The sequence below is a fragment of the Mya arenaria genome, chromosome 9 (assembly GCF_026914265.1).
Source record: "Mya arenaria isolate MELC-2E11 chromosome 9, ASM2691426v1".
NCBI lineage: Eukaryota > Metazoa > Mollusca > Bivalvia > Myida > Myidae > Mya > Mya arenaria.
In genome coordinates this window covers 16,345,402-16,364,783 of record NC_069130.1, presented here as the reverse complement: position 1 = coordinate 16,364,783, position 19,382 = coordinate 16,345,402, and the positions used below count along the sequence as shown (strand labels likewise).

General features: G+C 34.2%; 1 protein-coding gene and 1 long non-coding RNA gene across 2 annotated transcripts; one reads left to right on the top strand and one right to left on the bottom strand.

The window, feature by feature from the left end:
* Positions 1-8: 8 nt before the first annotated feature.
* LOC128245802 (galaxin-like) lies at positions 9-16,044 on the bottom strand. Its single transcript, XM_052964028.1, has 10 exons — positions 15,911-16,044; positions 14,132-14,172; positions 13,859-13,957; positions 11,535-11,666; positions 11,060-11,278; positions 10,012-10,181; positions 1,328-1,368; positions 1,043-1,140; positions 426-556; positions 9-169 (listed from the first exon to the last, which is right to left on the bottom strand). Exons 1-9 carry the CDS (start codon positions 16,042-16,044, stop codon positions 501-503), a joined length of 990 nt encoding a protein of 329 aa, XP_052819988.1. The 3' UTR covers positions 9-169; positions 426-500.
* Positions 6,599-7,797, top strand: LOC128246792 (uncharacterized). The gene is made up of 2 exons (XR_008263363.1): positions 6,599-6,799; positions 7,551-7,797. It is a non-coding gene; the product is annotated as an uncharacterized LOC128246792 (long non-coding RNA).
* Positions 16,045-19,382: the final 3,338 nt, after the last annotated feature.

The following is a 19,382-nucleotide window of genomic DNA, read 5'->3' as shown; positions in this document are numbered from 1 at the left end:
CCGTTTTGTCCTGTGCATTGACGTACTCTATAGATTCTCGCATTTCTATCCACAAGTTCTGTTCCGCGACACACCTGAGCCGTACCGACCTTGCGATCGACCACGACACCATTGCAACACTCTTGCAATCTTCGTTTGTAAAACCGCTCCTAATCACCACGACAGCATCCTATTAGTTGCAATAAAAATCACAACTTAAGTAAGCCAAAATGGGTGTATATATATTTATTAAACATATTATTTTTCTAATATTACATCGGGAGAAGTCCGAATAATCGTTTAAGTTTACTTCTTTTATAAAAGGTATTGCAAATTATAAATTTGGATGTAGGGATTCGTGTTATATTTCTTGGAAAGACGAATAGTCAATTATTTTGATTTTGTAATAATCTTGAGTGTAGTAGTGAAAGCAGAATAATTCTTACCGTCATCATTCTCCTTTATATGAAACTGGCCAAAACAACAGATGAAGTCTTTCGTGTATATCTCTTCCACACTGGTTATGAGTTCCAGTCCATCGCCACAAGCAACTTTTTCAGTTTTGTTGAAAATTTCTCTGTGAAATATTTTTATTTTCATCATCATCATCATCATTATCATCATCATCATCATTATTCATTATGATTCATGATTCATTATGATTCATCATGAATCATCATCATAATAGTCATCATGATCATCATCACCATCGTCATCATTATCATCATCATCATCTTCAACAGCAGCAGCAGCAGCAACAGCAGCAGCGTCATCATCATCATCATCATCATCATGATTCATCATCATTATCATCATCATCATCATCACCAATATTTATCATGATCATCATGATCATCATCATCATCATCATCATCATCATCATCATCATCATCATCATCATCATCATCATCATCATCATCATCATCATCATCATCATCATCATTATTAACAGCAACAATAATATGATAAATAATAACATCAAAATGTAAATCAAATAGCAGTTCTAAGACAAAATCGTGTGGGTGAACTGTGAACTACGGAAAAAATACCTTTTAATCCTAACCTTGAAAACATCCAAACTCGTGTCCGCCTCTGAACCTTCCTGAGGAAGGCTTCCGCAGCAGATTTCTGTATTTGCATTTATTTGTGTTATACCACAAACTTAAAAAAATAAAATTACAAAATGTTATCATGTTCTACATAGTATTACGGATTTCATCTTTAAATATTAAACACATTAAAGCAAGTTAAAACATATTTAACAATCATGTTACATATTTTTCAATCTGTTTGTTTCAAATTATGTCACAATTTCAGAATATAATTGAAATTAACAAAACATCCTCACCAGTCGCATTTACTGCCGTTCCAGTGCATGTAACAAGTATCCTGAAATATAATTCAACTCATTCACCTTATAACCAAACAAGCTGAATGCTCGCTGTTAACTGTGTTATGAAGTTTACATCTCAATGGGTTATTCAGTAGATTAAACAGGAAATTTGTAAATCCATTGTGTCGGGTATCTCGTATTGCAAAACATTTGCTCAAGTTATTTAATATTGACATAAACACGCAGATGACTTCAGTGATTAACTTATGTTTACACTAGATGATTTGTGACTCTCGAGGATAACTTGCACACATTGCAGTGCTAGGATTAAATACACATGTCTTAAATTTATAGTTGAAATATTAATCTAAAACCTGGACATATATTTTACATGGATAAATTTTAACGTAAAACTTGACAGACTTCGGTTGAAAACATCAAAATGCGACGATCCTGTTATTATTTAAATTTATAGCTGCATGTACACGGATAAACAAGATGATCAGATAGGATGCCCGCAATCGTCCCAATGGAATGCGATGCTTTTATAAAAAAAAACCTAAGGTAAAAGTGCATTGTATGTTCATATTCGTTTTCATTGCACGTGCGCTAAAGCAAATGTCCAGTGACCATTGATGAAAATTAAATAATTCAAACAAAATTAAATTATATTTGCTTGTACACTGATGAAATACCGACCAGAAATAGAAAAATAAATACAGTTACCTTGTAATATTTATAAGGTGAATGTTCATTTTGATTTTAAGTATCTATGTCGCATGACAGAATCAAAAACCGCTTGAGCCAGCTTAGAAGGAAATATCGATACAAAAATGAAGTTATTTAGTTATCTTTATACCGAATGGCACACATCTCAAATGGAATACTTTGATTGATATCAAATGGTATTAAATATGCAACTTAAGTCAACCTTATGGGCATTCATCATGGACTTCATTCACTCTTTTTGTCAGTTATGTTAACAAGTAATCCGATTAGCTATATCGTTTTAAGATCCAATTAAGACCAAATGTGAACGCTAGCCCAGTTTGAAAATTGTTGATAGGTTTTATATGTAATGCAATTATAAGTATTGTACTTTGTGTCGTTTAAATGTATGAAATTAGAATGCCTAGTACATGATTTGAGAATAAAATCTAAATTCAGCTTGTTTAAATGTACCTGAAAATTTGATTTAAATTATAAAAAAAGTATGTTTTTGCTGATAAAAAAAATATCGAGAACAAGAAAAAAAAATGGATTGATTTGTTTTAGAAAGACATTGAGCTTATCTTCGGTTTAAAGGGCATATATATTCCACGAAAAGAAACACTAAGTTCTACTTACAACAGAGCCGTTCTCATCATCTCATACATTCTGATATAACAGAAACAAAGTGTGTAGTCCTTGAATGCTAAATTGTTCAATTATGTATACCAAATCGTTTAGTATTTTAACTTTCACTCATTGTTTAAATCAAAATTGATTTATCTTATTTCGTATCGTTTTATCGTAAGTGATAATACGTTATATATAGTTTTTTCAGGTATATTGTAATATTTCAGTAAATCAAATAAACGACCGCGCAATCCACCTGTCTAATTTTGAATGACCCTTCGGATTTTTCTACTAATTTATACTAGTCTAGCTGAAAGGGAATATTTCAAGCTATTTTTATAACTTACTCTATGTGAGAAATCCCAGTAAGCTTTATTAGGTGTAAGGATCAACTTTTGGTTTGGATAACGTTTTTTGTATGCATTAGGTGTTTCATGGTGTCAATTGATCGTTATGTATCGATTTGTTTTAGTTTGATAAGCATGTATAAGGTTGATAAGATAGTTCATTATGACAAAATCAACCATATTCTAACCGATTTGTCAAAAACAGAAATGGGGTTTTCAATATATGTCAAAGCTCAAAATGATTTATTTTTAGATATATTTCGTAACAGTGCATACAGTTTATAGGGCTTTCCCATTCTAAAAATAAAAATTGACACTTCGTATAGGGCTTATTTTTATTGAAAAATATATTAAAAGTATTTAATTTCTATCGCGTTTGTTGTTACTTTAACACGTATAATGTACAGTATAAGAAGTTAATCACTCACTCGTGTTTCCATTTAAGGATTGAAGTGTGCTATTGATGTCATTAGTTGGTATTGAACGCAGTTAGGCTGGTTAAAATGTGTATAAGTCGAAGTATAATGTAAAATGTTATGAGATCTTTCGTGAACCGAACATATCCGACAATATTGCGTTCATCGAAAAATATCTGCAATCGGCGACAGGCTGTTCTTTTAAGAAATTGAAGTTGTGGTGTAATCTTGGTGTAAAGAAACTATTGAAGGTTGGCGCCTTCAAAGATGATGTCAATGGAAATTACAACGATTAGTTGCTTTAAAAAGAAATGCGTCTCTAAATGTTCACAAGTAACTCAATTTCAGAATTATTGGTTTAAAACAATACATATATGTATATAGTTCTGTTCATGTACTTGCGTAAGTGCTCAACATTGGGTAAATACCATTAATCATTCATGGATTACTGCTTGGGATTCCATGTTTCACGAACTCTCATAATAAAAATCCCGTGCAGGAGAGGCCGATGAGGTTGGCCGCATTCAAAGATGATGTCAATGGAAATTACAGCGATAAGTTGCTTCAAATAGAAACACGTTTCTTAATGTTCACTTAAGGAATGAATTGCGGAGTTGATGTCATTATCGGGGTATGAACACAATTGGGTTGGTCAATGTGTGTGGAGTCCGAAGGACTCCATGCGTACTTTGACCAACCCAATAATAATGTAAAATAATAATGTTTGCTGTCTTGAAGCAGTATGGCTCTGTTAAAAGCTACAGGGCTTTCTGTATTTACGATCGCTTTTTACTGACCGTACCAGGGCGGTTGCCATAACAGTGACCAATGAAGATAAATTGATAACTGTGTAATGTTTGCTGTCTTGAAGCAGTATGGCTCTTGTTTGATGTATAATGTATATGTTTGGTCTTTATCCGTGTACCTTTAAACATGATATTGGTAAGACGGAATACAACTGTGATTGTCCCCGTATCTGTTATTGTTTCAATCTATATAGAGCGTAATTATCTGACGTTATAGTTTATTGGAAGATGTTTCAGGTAGAATAAAGCCTATAACAGTACTATTGTGTATGACCACTGTGCCTTATACCTGTCTATTGATTTCATTATAGTTAACTTAATAAAACATATTCTGACAGGTTTCTTTCACGTTTTAATAGTTATAAACTGCTTATTTCTAATTCATATATTATTGAAATCTGGTTTTTGTGAGGTAGCCTTATGATATGCAAAAGGTCTCGTCTCAGCCGGTTTAATCAATATGCTTTAAGATAGAGGGCTATAAACAAAAGCTATAGAATCTAAGAATATAGATAATCCAGTTATCGATGATGTGATAGAAATAATTTCTCATATAAAAGCCGAAACTGTGCAAAGAAATCGTCTGCTAACGAAAAATGTTTAATCGATACTCTACAAGAGTTTCGCTCGAGCGCACCCAAAAACGACTCATTTTCTACGCCGTCCTAGTTGGCGGCTTTTTATAGTATATTTAATTGTGTCACTGAGTGCATATTAACCGGATGAGCCCACCTGATTTAAATTCCTGCGGCGCGTCAGACCGTAAAGTGTCGACCTCATCGGAACTAGTCACTTGATAAGTTACAATGGTTTAAGTGGTTAAATAGTTTAAACAAAATAGCTAAATATTGAGGTTTATGATTATACAAAGCAAGTTAATAAACGAGTTACAAAATGTAAAACTTTTACATTGCGGGTTTAAAAAAAGATCGTCTGCTACAAAGTATATCATTGTATACCGTAAGAAGCAATCCGTAACGCTACATTTTGTCTAATCAGGAGAAATGCGTAAACTGAATATTGTGTATGGTCTGAAGCGATGCGTATCGCTTCATTGTGTTTTTTTCTGTAACAATGCGTAGCACTAGAATGTTAATCGTCAGAAGCAATTCGTAAAGAATCAAATCATATCTCTTACAGATGATATGGTTTTTAAAACAAGTTGGAATAAAAACGTTTTACCAACAACATAATGCACTGTTTTATTTGATTGTAAAAATGGAAGATAATAAATAGGTCAATTATCTCTACGAATCTGAACAAGTCCTTATATAGACATATATAAAATTTGGGTGTGAATTAAGTCGAGGGGGGGGGGGCAAACATACATTCAGCCTAACATTGAAAACCCACCGACCAGCGACCTAAGAATATTCTGCTGAAACACTTGGTCTCATAATCATCTTTTATTCTGATTAATGCAGTTTTGGGAATGCTGAACACCGATGACCAATTGTTTTTGAATCCTGTTTGAATAGACTAACGTTTTCACATTAAACAATATGCACCTTTGAAGTAAAATCGACGGCTAGGGATAGATCAGATTCCTATAATTTGAACACGAATCCGTGAACAAATAAGTCCTAACTCTTGAAGATGATCTCTGATTCTTGCATAACGGACATTAGTCCCCGAGTGGCCTGGAAATTTCTATCTTACCCGACCCGGGTAAGATGATTCACTTACGATGACGTCATGCATTTTGCGGACTACGTTTTTATAAAATCCTATGTGAGAGTCAGGTTGATTCCCTTTTGAAATACGTTATTAAAAAATGAACTGAAAAGTGATTGTTTTTATTTATTTATATTATACATCAATTATGGTATATTTAACTATTAACTACAAACAACAGGAAATATACGAAATTGAATAAAAATAGTTGTTCCCCTTGGCTTTACTTTAAGATACCGTACTTTTGGTTTTACGGTTCCAACTTTAAGTGCTGACTGCCTATCACAATAACCTAAAATCCTCATCTTAACAGTTGATTCAGGGCATTTTGAAATGTGGGTGGTGTTAATATCGTTGTTAACGAACATGTTATCAGTCTAGGGATTTTGCCTCCCAAACTATTTTTGAGAAAAAGGTTTATCAGTCAATGAAATCACCATGAAATTCAATCAGTCAGTTAATCACCACTTTATTGTTTTCGCATTAACAAACTACCAATGAAATAAATAGGTTGGCAATGTGTTGATACGCGTTCATTCTTTCAATGGAATGTGTAGTAATCTGTTACTCCACTATAGCTTTTAGCTCTTTCTTCCAAGTTTAAAAGTAGCGATGGTAAATATGTGTAGATATATACCTGTACCAAACAGATATGATATAAACTGGGAAACCAGTATGCGCTATTATTACACGGGGTTACTCAGATGAGACACAGTGGATTGTTATCTTGATTTATTTTTCACTGTTAACTTCCGCTCAGCTCTACACTTTGAAACTAAAACGCTGGTGATAAACATAGAGCAGTGTTTATATTTTCAATAGGTGTTAAAATAACAAGCTAACATTTTCATTGAATTAAAAGTATTCTTGTCAGTTTTATGACCTTCAGCATGATTGGTGTCTCAGGTTTGTTTATGTTTTCATGCTCTAACTTTGTTTTACTTTCAATATCAACGTAATTTAGTTATGTGTAGATTTACATTTCGAAAATCAGGGTGTTCCAGATATACAACGTATCTTTTAGTCACAAAGCTTTATATGTTTTTTTTTAATTATTACTTAATTAAACATTGTAAGGTTAAAGTAATCAAAACATAGCATCGTTATCTTTATATTTCTTCCTTGTTTCATATTTTCAAAAACCGGTGTATTTAGGTCGTTATTTGTAATGTTGGATCACTCGTTGTTGATTTACTGTTGCCTTAAAGTATCACCTTGATGTAATAGGCATGAACTCATACCCTCAACAATTAAAGTTTTAAGCCTAGTTCAATTTGACGCAAAAGCGTAGAGGCCAAATTAAAAAAAATCAAAGATATTTGTCTCAGAATCGGCTTATTTTGGCATTCTTTAAATTAAGACTTAATATATAAATCACAAAGCAAACTTCTCCGAGCCAAAATATGATAAATGCAATCGAATCCTGTGTAAGTTGTCAAAGTGATCAATCTGTGAAAGTGCAGCTTTAACAGTGAAAAATAACTTCTGCTAATGCTATATATTTTAAAATATATTTGCCATTGCAATAAAGAGATATTCACCTACAATATCATACATAAACACCAAAGAAATATCAAAGTTTAATTAATGTTTGCAAAACAACAATGTATTTAATAAATCTGATATTAAATATGCAACAACTGGTGTTATACTCCAGAACTGAAGCTAACATCATAGAGGTACATCCTTCCAAGAATCCATCAAAACAACATGCTGAACAACTTCAAGAACTCTCTTCAAAAGACCACACTTTCCTGAAATAAATAAAAGATGCCAATATTAAAATAAATCAGTTACATGTATTGTTAAATATTTTAATACTAGCTGTAAATGCTACTGCCTTTGATGTTTGCTTTCTACATGTATATCATAATGAAATATTGACAAGATAATAGCTAATGTTTTGTGGTTGTTGTTTTTCTCTGAACAAATAGTCCATTACTTTTGTACAGCAAAGTAAAACTAAATGTTATAAAAAGCTTTAAAAAAGGTCCTACCGATTATTTGTAAAACTTGTCATCACTGGTTTTCTCTTGCGGTTGACATTGCCTGGACTGGCAAATATCATGTGTGTGTGGGGGGGGGGGCGGTTTCCGGTCTTATGCTAGGTTCACTGTGGCGGTAGGCTTGTTGAAGACAATAATAAGAGGACTTCCTTATCTCCATCAATCAGAATACTTTAATAGTGTCAACGGTAAATAGCAGGAGACCCTCCACCAGCCTTAACCGGTAACTGGGGGGGAGGATAGTGTGTGTGGGTTAGAACCAGCTGCCCGGTCAGCTTAGTTGGTTAGAGTGCCGGGCGGTTCTGGTGGTTGTGAGTTCGAGCCCCACACCGGGGGCACTTTTCCTCCCAGGTCTACTTTTACAGCCAGAGTGTGTGAACATGTTCCACAATTTCTGTAAGAACAAAAATCAAAGCATGTGAATGTTTGAGCAATGCAAAAGTTACAGATTGGTATCACCCACGATTGTCACTTGTCAACTATTACATTATTATCCATAAGGGAGAGTGTTCAATGGCTTAGAACTGAAACTTTTTATGCATAACCCCAATAAACCATTTCTGCTCATACTATAGAATACAAGGTTATACTCTATAGCTGGCATGTAACTGTTAGTTAATGTCACTTCCGGGTTCCCCATTCGGGCCATTTATGATTTACTCATATTGTGCGATGATTTAATCTGTGTTTCAACAATACTCTAAGAAGGACCGGTGTTATTAAAAGTTAAACTTACCCTTGTTTGCATTTACAGTATGCGTCACACACACGCTTTTCCTTTGTATCGATGTCAATATTGACAACATGGCGGCTATCCGATTTTCTCTGACTTGGATAGATTTCACCCCGTAAATATTAGATATCGTCATTTTCTAAAGATATATCGAGCCTTCCGATGTAGCAGCCAGTTACAAATTCCTTTGACTTCTATTTTTTTCGCATTGTAATTTCACATTAATGATAATTTGTCAGGAATATCGGAAAGCGAAACGACACGAGACGCCATTACTTCCTCGTTTGTTTGACGGACATAGACAGAGTTCGGTCCCTTGATATCAGGGGGCGTGGCTTAGAAGCCGCTGTCGTAAGGTCAATTGGTGGACGACTTTCATTCCATTGTAAAACTGTGTTGAGTTAAATATATTTCCAATAAATTTTGTTCCTCAACTTACTATGACGTTGCATAGTAAGATTTGATTTGATTGGCTCCTCTACGTAACAATATGTTCTCATCGACCGTTAAAGCATTAATGTTTTTCTCGACTATATTTTAACATTTTTATTCGTCTCAAATAACTCGACTTTAAATATCCTATAAAATGAAATAACACTGTGAACATTTCTTGAATTTTGAAAAGGAAAATTCGAGACAAACAATCATATTTCATTTCTCATAATTTAATTATTTAACTGAAAGCAAGATCCCGAATTTTTTATGTTAGAAATGATTATTAAAGTAGCCAAAACATTTGCTGTAAGCAAACAAACCGATTTTACATCGTTTAATTTATTCCATACCAAAAAACTTTTTGCAAGTTGAACGTTGTTTCTGTTCCCTATCAAAACTTTTTGTGAACGGACATTCTTCTAATGGGCTTCTCTCTGTAGTTACACTTTCTGCGATTTGATTCCCTCCCGACCTTCTTCCTGTTTTAGTCGGATTATTATGCAATGTTTTTCTTATATGTTTCAAAAGACACTCCTATAATGAAAATAGTTTTTTTTGTTTAAAACATACAGTATGAAAAAACCATTACAGTTAAACTTTATAAATAACCCCAGCAACCAAGAACTTACTATTACTAACATTTCAAACGGTTGCATACTTACATTAGACAACTTAATCACATAAACGAAGAAATAAAACAGTTCCTTCAAGAAACATTTTTCTGCAAAAAATGTGCCACTTAAACAATGGCAAACAATAGGTTTTTTGTTTATTGATGAAGCCGGGAACCCACAAACAATCTGTCTCTAAAATGTCTTAGTTATATATTTGGTTGCTCCATGTCGGCTTGTCTGTCATTTCCATTGTACACAAACGGTAAAACGACTAGATAATGGAGTTGGGTATTTAAATTTTACTGCAAGCTTCCATTAAAATTCACTTACTTTAGGAGGATCAAACTCGTTGTAGGTTGTCCATGCATGGTTAATGTTGCAACATCTGTAGTGGGAAGGATGCATCTTCGTCACAATATTGTTTTTGCAACACAGCTCCTTGGATCTGTTGATGACCTTGTTTTCACAACATTCTTCGGCCTTCAGAATGTAAGGTGTATCTGAAAGCATTCAATTTTTAAACGCGATACAATTTATATACCTGTTATCTTGTTGTTTACGTGGGGTTATAAGTTTAATCATGCATACCATTGTGTAATCTTCCGCTTAAACGACCGATATATTTAACTTTTCTACGGATCCTTAATTCGAGGACTTGTGACGACCGACCCTAAATCTAAGTCGCTTTTATTGCCCTCTCTTTTAACATCGTTTTTTTTACAAATCTTGACGACTAGAGTGAAAACAAATCGCCCATTTGTTTCGCTTTCCTTTATGTTAAAATATACGTGGAACAAATGCGATGAATACTTGTAATAGTACTTATAGTAGTTATAGCGATGAATATAGAAATATACGTAAAGTGCATTCGCGATTGGATATAAACAAAGATCCAAATTGATGATAAACATTATTTAATTTTACAGACAAAAGTCAAGCCTTCCCACCTACACGATATTTTTCTGAAGTTTTCTGTCCCTTTTTCTTTTTATGTCTACTGTAGTGTAATGACCGAGACAAAAAGCCCAAAACGTACTATTACTAAGAGGATACTCAGGCTTTGTGCCATCTCAGGCGGCGATAAAATCGTGTACATGTTTTGATGAAGTCATGTAGATGCATGTATGGTGTATTTGTGGTCAGTTTAACCAAAGCATTTGGTTGAAAACAAGAGTAACTGTGATGGTGATACAGCTATTAATAATACAACGGCAATTACAGGGACTACAAAGACGTAACACAAACTGTATGAGAGACACACAATACCACAAACGTCATAGAAATACAACGCACATACATCAAAATAAGCGGTATTAATAATTATTCAGGTAATTGCATTTAACTGGAATACGAACAGGAAATTGATATTACAGCCTACCGGTTTGTGTGCAGCAAACATAATTGCTTGAGTCATATAAGGTATTTTGCCCGTTTGGTCTTGTGCATTGACGTAATCTATGTATTCCGGCATTCCTATCCACCAGTTCTGTTCCGCGGCACACCTGAGCCGTACCAGCCTTGCGATCGACCACGACACCATTGCAACACTCTTGCAATCTGCGTTTGTACAACCGCTCCTTATCACCACGACAGCATCCTATTAGTTGCAATTAAAATCACGTCTTAAGTAAGCCAAAATGGGTGTATATATATTTATTTAACATAACATTTTTCTAATATTGCATCGGGAAAAGTCCGAATAGTCGTTTGAGTTTAATTCCTTTATTAAAGGTATTGCAAATTATAAATTTTGATGTAAGGATTCGTGCTATATCTCTTGGAAAGAAGACTAGTCAATTATTTTGATTTTGTAATCATCTTGAGTGTAGTAGTGAAAGCGGAATAATTCTTACTGTCATCATTCTCCTTTATATGAAACTGGCCAAGACAACAGATGAAGTCTTTCGTATATATCTCTTCCACACTGGATCTGAGTTCCAGTCCATCGCCACAAGTAACTTTTTCAGTTTTGTTGAAAACTTTGTCTGTGAAAAAAATATCACCATCACCATAATAATAATAATAATAATAATAATAATAATAATAATAATAATAATAATAATAATAATAATCATCATAATAATAATAATAATAATCATCATGATCATCATCATCATCATCATCATCATCATCGTCGTCGTCGTCGTCGTCGTCGTTGTCGTCATCATCATCATCATCATCATCATCATCATCATCATCATCATCATCATCATCATCATCATCATCATCATCATCATCATCATCATCATCATCATCATCATCATCATCATCATCATCATCATCATCATCATCATCATCATCATCATCATCAACAACATCATCATCCTCATCCTGATTCATTACTATCATCATTATCATCTTCATCATTATCATCATCATATTCATATTCATATTCATATTTATATTCATCATCGTGAACATCAATAAGATTATGATTAATAACAAGAAATGTTTTTCAAACACTATGCCCCCCTGAGCGCCATGTTGTCAGGATTATATGAACAATTGAATGAAATATGCATGGACCGAAAAGAAAGCTGATTTGTCACTGACATATGATGCCGTTGAGGCAGTTTTATGATTATGACCATTCAAAGTGTGAGGATAGAGTGTGTTATGACCATGACCTTTGACTCTATGACCTCAAAATCCATAGGAGTCATCAGCTGGTCCCCAAAAAAACTCAATGTCAAGTTTGAGGGCCATGGGTGCAGGCATTGTCAAGTTATCACACAGACAAGCTGTTTTCGTTTAAAAAAACCCTTAAATCATAACGGGTCATCTACAGGTCAGAAGCAACTCTAAATAAAGTTTGAGGGCCATGGGCGCATGCATTGTCAAGTTGTCACTCGAAACATTTTCGCATTCAAGGTCATTGTGAACTTGACCTTTGACTCGATGACTCCTAAAATCAATAGGGGTCATCTACTGGGCAGGTCAAACCTCCATGTCAAGTTTGATGATCATTTGTAAAGGCATTGTTGAGATATCACTGGGAGAAGAGTTGTTAACTGTTTTGCGTTTAAAGTTACTGTGACCTTGACCTTGGCCCGATGACCCCTAAAGTCAATAGGGGTTATCTACTGGTCAGGCCCAACCTTCATCTCAAATTTGATGACCATAGGTCCAAAATTTGTCGAGTTTGCTTTCAAGGTCACTGTGACCTTGACCTTTGATCCTAAAATCAAAAGGTGTCATCTACTGGTCAGGCCCAACCTCCAAGTCAAGTATGAGGACCATGGGTGCAGGCATTGTGGAGTTATCACTCGGACGACCTTCTACCATTAATGGTCACTGTGACCATGACCTTTGGCCCAATGACCCCTAAAATCAAAAGGAGCCATCTACTGGTCAGGCCCAACCTCCATGTCAGGTTTTAGGGCCATGGGTGCAGACATTGTCGATTTAACACTCGGACAACCTTTTACCATTCAAGGTCACTGTGACCTTGACCTTTGGTTCGATGACCCCACAAAAAATAGGGGTCTTCTACTGGTCAGGCCCAAGTCAATTATGAGGACCATGGGTGCAGGCATTGTGGAGTTATCACTTGGACAAACATTTACCATTCAAGGTCACTGTGACCTTGACCTTAGGGTTGATGACCCCCCAAAACAATAGAGATCATCTACTGGTCAGGCCCAACCTCCAAATCAAGTATGAGGGACATGGGTGGAGGCATTGTGAAGTTATCACTCGGACTAGCTTTTACCATTCAAGGTCACTGTGACCTTGACCTTTTACCCGATGACCCCCAAAAACAAAAGGTTTCATCTACTGGTTAGGCCCAACTTCCAAGTGAAGCATGAGGGCCATAGGTGTAGGCATTGTTGTGTTATCACTCGGACAAACTTTAAAATGATTTTACCATTAAAGGTCACTGTGACCTTGACCTTTGACCTGATAAGTCCTAAAATCAATAGTGGTCATCAACTAGTCAGGCCCAACCTTCATGGCAAGTTGGATGGCCATACATCTAGGAATTGTTGAGTTATCACTCGGACAAGCTTTGGTTTACCGACGGACTGACCGACCGACCGACCGACCGACATGTGCAAAGCAATATACCCCTCTTCTTCGAAGGGGGAGCATAATAACAGCGTAATATAAATGAAATGACACTGCTAGGACAAAATCGTGTGGTTGAGCTACGAAAATAACACCTTTTAAACCTTACCTTGAAAACATCCCAACTCGGATCCGCCTATGAACCTTGCATGAGGAAGGCTTCCGCAGCAGATTTTTGTATTTGAATTTATTTGTGTTTGACCACAAACTTAAAAAGAAAGTTAAAAAAAATATGACCATTTTAGCATGATCGTCATAGTATCATCTTTAAATATTAAACACAATGAAGTTAGTAAAAACAAATCATATTGAATAATTTTCAGTCGTTTTTTTGACAATTCTTTACTGCAACATAAAATTAATATTAACAAAATATCCTCACCAGTCGCATTTACTGCCGCTCCAGTGCATGTAACAAGTATCCTGAAATATAAGTCAACTCATTCACCTTATAACAAAACAAGCTGAATGCTCGCTGTTCACTGTGTTATGAAGTTTACATCTCAATGGGTTATTCAAACCACTGAAAACTGAAAATTTGTATATACATTGTGCCGGGTAGCTCGTATTTCCAAATATTTGCTCAAGGTATTTAACATTAACATAAAACGCAGATGACTTTAGTGACAAACTGATATTTACATCAGATGATTTGTGATTCTCATGGATAACTTGCACACATGACAGTGCTATGATTAAATAAACATGTCTTAAATTTATAGTTGAAATAATATAATCTAAAACTAGGACATATTTTGTACACGGATAAATTGTAACGTAATATTGGACATATTTAGGTTGTGAACATCAAAATGGGATACAGTCATTATTTGAATTTATGCATGAGTATAGCTACATGTATGAGGATAAACAAGATGATCGGATAGGATGCGCGCAATCGTCCCAAATGAATACGATACATTTGTACAAAAAAACACAATTTATTCGTTTTTATTGCACGTGTGCTAAAGCAAATGTCAAGTGACATTCATGAAGCTTAATAGTTCAAACGAAATAAACGGCACGGGCTAAAAATCCAATTATATTTGTTTGTACGCTGATCAAATACCTACGCAAAATAGACAAATAAACATTGTAATAATTTGAATGCTTATTTTAGGTTGAACTACTTATGTCGCAGTAAAAAATCGAAAACTGAATGATCCTTCCAATGCAGCTTAGAAAGATATATCTAACAATTGTAAAACAATATAGTCGATACAAATATTGAATTCATTTAATTATCTTTAGATCGAATGGGACACTTCTGTAATGGAAAACTTTGATTCAGATCAATTGGTTATATGCAATTTAACTCAATCTTAATGTCATACATCATTAACTTCATCACTTTTATTAGTCAGTTATAATAACAAGTATTCCGATTAGCTACGCCGTTTTAAGATCCAATTAAGACCAAAATTGAATGCCATCCCAGTTTAAAAATTGTTGATAGGTTTTATATGTAATGCAATAATAGATGGTGTACTTTGCACCCTTTAAATGTGGCTAAGAATGCCTAGTACATCATTTGAAAACAGAATCTAAATTCAGCTTGTTTAACAGTACCTGAAAATTTGATTGAAATCATAAAAGGCATGTCTTTTGCTAATAAAAAATAAACGTGAACAAGGAAAAAGTAAGATTGATTCGAAAGACATGGAGTTTGACGGATATAGATATTTCACGAAAAGAAACACTAATCTCTACTTACAACAGTGCCGTTCAAATCATCTCTGGTACTGATATTACAGAAACAAAGTGTGTAGTCCTTGCTGATAAATTGTTGAAACGTATGATATATATTATTCAGGTATATTGTAATATATTTAGTAAATCAAATAAACGCCCATTCAATCCACCTATTTAGTTTTGAATGACCCTTCGCATGTTTCTACTAATTTATACTAGTCTATCTAATATATAGGGAATTTTTCAAGCTATTTTTTATAAATAACTCTACATGAAAAATCCCAGTAAGCCTTATGAGGTTTTAGGAATTCCATGTTAAACTTTGAATTTTGTCATAATAAAAATCCCGTGAGGGGGAGGCCGATGAGGTAATGTTTTAATATATTCCGTCTGGTTAGACTTCGGTTATAAGTACTTTAAGAATGTGTGGTATTGAAAATATGATAGTATGTTGTAATTAATACCTTACTCTATAAAATTTAAAGCTGACTCAAATTGTGGAATGTAGGATAACGCATCTTGTTTAGTATTTATTCGGCTAGCACGTTTAAACAGGATGGTGACTTTATTTAAAGCTATCGGGCCAGTTTCTGTATTTACCATCGTTAATTAATGTTTACCCTGTCCGTATCAGGGCGATTGCAATAACAGTTACCAATGAAGATATATTGAGAACTGTGTGATGTTTGCTGTCTTGAAGCAGTATGGCTATGTTAAAAGCTACAGGGCTTTCTGTATTTACGATCGCTTTTTACTGACCGTACCAGGGCGGTTGCCATAACAGTAACCAATGAAGATAAATTGATAACTGTGTAATGTTTGCTGTCTTGAAGCAGTATGGCTCTTGTTTGATGTATTATGTATATGTGTGGTCTCTATCCGTGTATCTTTAAACATGATATTGGTAAGATGGAATATTTCCGTGATTGTCCCTGCATCTGATATTGAATCATCATATCACGAGAGTTAATTCTCTGACGTTATAATTTTTCAGAAGAAGTTTCAAGTAGAATATATCCTTTAAAAATGAAATTGTGTAGGACTTTTGTTTCTTTATCCATTATATTGAATGTATTCTCCATATACATTCATTACAAATAGAAAACAGCCCTAATATGTTAAAACTATCAAAGATAAGGAAAACGAATTTAGGACATCACCACATCATTAGCATAGTGAATGTGGTCGATACATAAACACACCGCGACCCATATAAATATATGTATAACATCTAGTATTACAAATGAGCAAAAAAGCAAATTTGTGTCCATTAATTATTTGAAAACTCTAAAAATATCAGTAACAGTATATCTACAATGAAAAATTAGGATTGAATTTCACTTCCATCCATAGTAATTTTTTGCCCTTATGTGAACACTTTTAGATACTGCATACTTCCATGCCTTTATATGCCTTGCTATAAGCCTGTTTATATGTTTTATGCAATAAAGGAGTTGAGTTGAGTTGCATTATCAGGAGGTTGTGTTAGATTTTAGACTATTGGGGATGTCATTTTAGTTTCCACTAATTTATTGACATGATTTGAAACACTTTGAACGAGGTCTAATTTAATTATAACCTATGAAAAGGACCGATACATTTCCAGCACTTTATAAACATTCACTTATCGGCGTTGTATTAAATAATTATTATACACTTGCTTATTTTGCGACATTCAGTTTTCGCACAATTAAACTACGCAGGTACAGAAACTAGGCAATGTGGTCCAGTTTACTTTTTGTTAACTCGCGCTAAAATTGATATAGGTGACAAATTATGACATTTTTAAATACTCTATTATTCCTTGTATCCATGTGTTGATACATTAATATACAAAAACTATGTTTAAAGTGAATTCAACTTTCTGTCTATAAGCAAAAAAAAATCACACGTAAGACCCTTATATCAAAAAATAAATGATACTATTTAAGCTAATAAAAGCACTGGGAAACCAGTATGAACTGTTTTGTTAAACGAGGAAATTCAGATGAGACAGCAACATGATCCTTGCGTTATTTTTTATCACTATACTGTATTTGCCGATTTAGGATCATCTGTAGCGGACTTTACTTTCATTTGATTAAATTCATTTCCGTCGATAATCCTTTGAGCTATTTGTTTTGGAAGTTCTTGCCACATTAAGATACCTAACTGTTTTAGCAATAAAGAGCAAATTATAAATTTCTAACTTTTACTATTCATCATATTGTTAACATTATCTAAATACATACACTAATAATTATCATCAATTCTAAACAAAAACATTTAACTAATTGTAAGTTTCGAAATATTATGATTTATAAAAGAAACCTTTCTACCAACTGAACTCTGAAAACTCTGTGGTCCTTAGGCCACACCAAATTAATGTTTAGTTCCTCGGATTTTTGCCAAAAAAAATTTAAGCGAGCGAGCGAAATAAAAATAAAAATAAAATTTTGTCAGTTTTCATTAAAACCGAAGCGAGCGAAGAGCGAAAAATATATTTTTCCTTATATTCAATATAAATAAGAAGGATTGTTCAAAATAATTGCCCTTAAACCCATTTTAATGCCATCTTAAACTGAACCTCTAATGGACATTAGGAAAATGTCGGAATACACTCTATTTATTCATCCGTGTTTAGTACAAACATTATATGGATAAATCTAATTTCTTATATAATTAAAACGTACTTTAATATGACGATCATTCATAATAATAAATAACCCTGCTTTTAGTAAAAAGTTTAAAACGACTTATATAAATCTACCTGAATCAGTTTAACATCATATGCAACTGTATTTAGACATAAATACACAGGATTGATTTTGCATTTGTAAAAAATGATCACTTACACAGGCATCATCAAACATCAGACTCAATTTTACATAGACTAAATTTTGTTTTTATTATCACAGGAAATGCAATGACATGTGCTTATTAAAACAAAAAGAAGGATATTTTTTAGAGTACTTTTTTGGTTATTTAGATGTTTTTATGCACCAGCCAATTTTATATGCCCCCCCCCCTAAGTCCGGAATAGCGGGGACTTTGACTCCCGGTCTCTCAAAACCCGGGTAAAATACCCGACCTGCAAGGAAACACTGCTGGTAAAATCCCTGCCAAATGGCCCCGAAACCCCAAATACCTATGTGAGGCCAATTCCTGACTATTTTCAATTTGAAGACAAAACCACATTCACTAGGAACTGCGGGGCCACCTGTAAGGTAAAAACACAGCCCATTGCCTCTGCTGTCCCCGGTATACCCCTGGAACAAGGGCGAGGGGTGGGCGGGGCAGTGGTTACAATTGACAAGCGCATTACAATCCCAGATTATGCTGCAAATAAAAACAAAATATAAGGTGATAAACTTACGCTTACTTATGTTGAGTTATATCCAGACCAGTGTTTATATCGCTATTTGTGAAAAGATACTTGTTCAAAACTGTTGTTTTGTCAGAATTTGATCAAAAATGGGCTTGATACATCAATTTGGACCAAACAATGACTCATGTTCCACATCATCTTCAGCATCGTCGTAACGAGGTAAAATTTGGGTCCCTTGTATTATGACTTGAATAAAATAGTACTGTACAGTACTAAGTTGATCATTCCGATTTCCATTCAAAACGAGTCACTAATTACGCAATATAATCGCTACCAGTCTCTTATACACATGCTTTATTGCATAATGATTTCTTTAAATAATGATCCATTAGTGCATTAGACGATCAAAAATGACTTCAAGCATGCTCAAAACATATTTATTGTCAAAAATAAGATTTAATTTCCAAACTTCGAGCCACATTGTTTATACCGGAAGCCGCCATTTTGATTGAATTTATTGAAACCCATGCTAAACCGATCGAGATACAGTATAAAAACACTACGCATCGGTAACTTCCCTTTACAAAAACACGAAAACTAGCGTAGAAAAATTATACTTTATTATTTTTAGCCT